At 43.0% G+C, this 3384-nt stretch overlaps 1 protein-coding gene across 1 annotated transcript; it reads right to left on the bottom strand.

Annotated features, from left to right (window-relative positions):
• Positions 1-992: 992 nt before the first annotated feature.
• Positions 993-2461, bottom strand: LOC147864118 (metalloendoproteinase 5-MMP-like). The gene has a single exon (XM_087319148.1). It carries the CDS (start codon positions 2423-2425, stop codon positions 1277-1279), a length of 1149 nt encoding a protein of 382 aa, XP_087175274.1. The 5' UTR covers positions 2426-2461; the 3' UTR covers positions 993-1276.
• Between the last annotated feature and the right edge of the window lie 923 nt (positions 2462-3384).

Here is a 3384-nt window from a genome sequence, read left to right as displayed (position 1 = left end):
TTAGGTGTATGTTTTTGACGGGCATGACACCCATCAAATTTTTGCTCTGAGTGGCATTATGGAACCTTCTAAAACTAATTAGCTATTTAATGAGGGGCATGGTATTAGAGGCACATGACCAAACTCTATGAGAAAGTAGTTAATTGATATCATTAGGACTTTAAGAGTTTAGAATTTGTCCTTTTACAAGTCAATGATGTGTTCTATCATTAGATTGTAGTACCAATGGCCCCACATAATTTTGCATATAATATCCCCATCATTTAATGTAGTCTCTTATCGTTATGGATAGGTTGATCATTCTTGCTCCTCACAAAACTTGTACAATGGTTTTAACAATGATACTATCAATCACTTAATTGGAGATTTTGTAACATGTTGCAACATTATTTCTTCATATTCATGGCCATCCTAAGGAGATTGAGACCGCCAAATAGCCTAATTAAATCCAGAGGATGGAAATTTCTTAGATGCAAATCTATAAGTTTTTCAACATAACAACTTCTTCCCGATACATAACAATCAACCACCATAAAGTATAATATTGGATCCAAATTGGCCTATTCTTTCGGCCATTATAAGTATACCAAATTGGCCTATTCTACCTAGTGTGTAAAGAGAGTACCTAGTATACCAATTTGGCCTATTCTCTCAATGGATATTTTAGAAAGAAGGATCCAAGATTTCTTTTTGGAAGATTACATGACCACTCTAAACCTACTCATGCAAGAAGTCCTCGAGACTTAACTTCCAAAATGTAGAGAGAATTTATCCATATATTGAATGAATTAAAATGATGTTGGCTTATGACAATCTCTTGCTCAACTACCAAAATTACAAGAGCATTTACCCATATCAAATGAGGTCAAATGATGATGGCTTACGATAGTTAGACAAGTTACTCAAGCTTTGGGCGCAAAGTTATACAACAATAGTCGCAAGTGGAAGTGAGGAAATACATATTCTTATTTAGAGGTTAGAATGAAAACTCAACTATTCACTTGGCTCATGTTTTAGAAGCTAACATCTATTATTGAAGGACAAGGATGGAACTTCTAGCCTATGTAATAGAGGACCACACTTTCTCTCTCTTGCTTGTCAACAATTAGTCACATATTACATATGCACATTCCCAAAGAAGACACCATTTAATGTTTGAAAGAAGACATGGTTGCAAGATGCAAGAGATTCTATTGAGTATAATCAATGGCGTTAGCAATGCTAGGATGTGGTTGTGTGTATACCCATTAAACATGGAAGAACAATATAGTTGTTGCTATATTGTATATAATAGTACAAGGGAGAGAAGAGAGAAAAAGCACAAGAATAAGGATAGAGAAGGGAGAATAAGAGGGTTTGCATGATTACTAAGATCTCCAAGTGCAGGGGGTACCCCAGGAAGTGGGCTATCGGGGTCATAATTTGGGTTTGCACCGTAGAGTGCTTGTGCGCCCTGGATGTCATCTTGTTGTAGTTGAAGTTTAACTTGTCCAGGTGCAATGCTTGGATACATGATGGCATTTTCGATGGGTGAATGAGCTAGGCCAAGCAAGTGCCCAATCTCGTGGGTCACAACGGATTGTAAGTCAATTTGTTGCGGTAAAGTGCCTGTGCTCCCAAAGCTAAACAAGTTCCAGAACTCGGAATTGTCAAGATGGAACCGGCCATCGGTGGGGGAGAACGCATGTGCTAAGACGCCGAGGACGCCATCGAAAGGCTCACCGTCGCCATGCGAGAAGGAGACAAACTCGATCTTAATGTCCGCATGAGAGTACACGTCGACCTCAGTAAAGTTGACGGGTACAACGGCCGCCCATTCGGCAAATGCGGCAGCGAAGGCACGACGCCGATCATTTAGTTCGACATGGCCGGTCTCATTCGAGGAGCTAAACGCGTAAGTGAGGTTCCGTCTCGAGGTAGGCCAGGTGGGCTTGGAAGGGAAGAAAGCATAGTGTCCGACAACATGGTCATAGGAAGGGGTGGAATGAAGCATAAGTGGGATACCATCGGCCACATCTTCTCGGCCGCATCGAGGGGTCATGAGGCGAAGTAATGTGGGAACGTCTAGTTTCCCGGTGACACTTAGGTTGAAACTTTGTTGGTAAAGTTGGAGGGCAGCCAGGGTGTGGGAGTCGAAAAGTTGGGTCAAGTTGCCTAGGCCACCACTGGAACTAGTAGACGTGAGGTTAAGGTAGCCAAATTGGGCCAAGTATAGCTTGAGATGGACAATCTCGGGTCTAGAGTCCCCTAGGCCTGCATCCACAAGGTTCCTGAAATCGCTCCATACCCCTGCTACTAGCTCATTCAGGGGCCCAAGTGAGTTGGGTAGATTCGGCAATGCGTATGCAGTGAAAGATGCCACCACCATCATCACCACCACCACCACCACCTTCATCTGCAGGCGTAACAGCTTGTTCACCTTCATTTTGTAGCAGAGAACAGTTGGACTGTTAAGTGTTCTTCTTCCAGGCTTCCTTCCTTCTTCGTGGGTCACAATGGTGAGGTTCAGGCGTTTGGGGATATTGGGCGATGAAGGCGATAGCTATAATAATAGAATGGAAATGCGCAGCGATAAGGAGGAACCAATCATTCATGGAAGGGAAACATGGGCGACTCAGGTTCTGTGTGGAAGGAGAAGCTCACTGAGAATCTCTGATATTGGGCTATGGAAAACGGAAGGTTTGATCCGGAGGGGCGATCGAGATTCCTCGGCTTTCTTTCCTTATGGACATGGAGAGGGGAAGAGGGCAGAGAAAGTGTCCATCCATCCATCCATCCATCCATCAATTTTGGTTCGTGACTTTGTCTATTTTGCATATCCAAACTCCTTCATCCACCGATTCTTCTTTCCGATGTAAGGGCGGTACATTTTTTTGAGATGCTTGACCTTTACCTACCTTACCTTACCTAACCTAATCGATGTGTCTCCTCCTCCTCCTCCTGACTCATGCGACACCCACACCACACATCGGTTGTTCAATCAATTGTCTCACACAGGGCCATGTGCCCATCCATCCATCCATTTGTCCATGGTAGGTGCACATCGGCCACCTTCGTGTCCTGTGTACAAATTCTCAACATTACACACACCTCTTAGAGTACAGTTCCCCGTTCGCCCAATAACCACTTTCGTGTGCCACGTACCGATCATCAACATATGCCTCTTCCCACCCACTGCGTTCATGTACGCCTCAATTATAATCCTTGGTTATAAAAGATTTTTGTAGTCTTTCCCGACACTTTGAAAGAAATAAGCGAAAACGATAAGAAATTATGATTATGGGTATCACAAAAATTTGTAGTATTTTCCTTGGATGTGAAACAAGAATCATGATTCAACAAACTTTTGTTATGTGAAGCGTCATGTACCACATCCACGTTATG

The sequence above is a fragment of the Azolla caroliniana genome, unplaced genomic scaffold (assembly GCF_043228905.1).
Source record: "Azolla caroliniana isolate FFs.n. ecotype wild unplaced genomic scaffold, voAzoCaro1.0.p SCAF_5, whole genome shotgun sequence".
NCBI classification, from domain to species: Eukaryota; Viridiplantae; Streptophyta; class Polypodiopsida; order Salviniales; family Salviniaceae; genus Azolla; species Azolla caroliniana.
The sequence above is the reverse complement of the archived record's forward strand: the minus strand, read 5'-3'. Positions and strand labels throughout refer to the sequence as shown.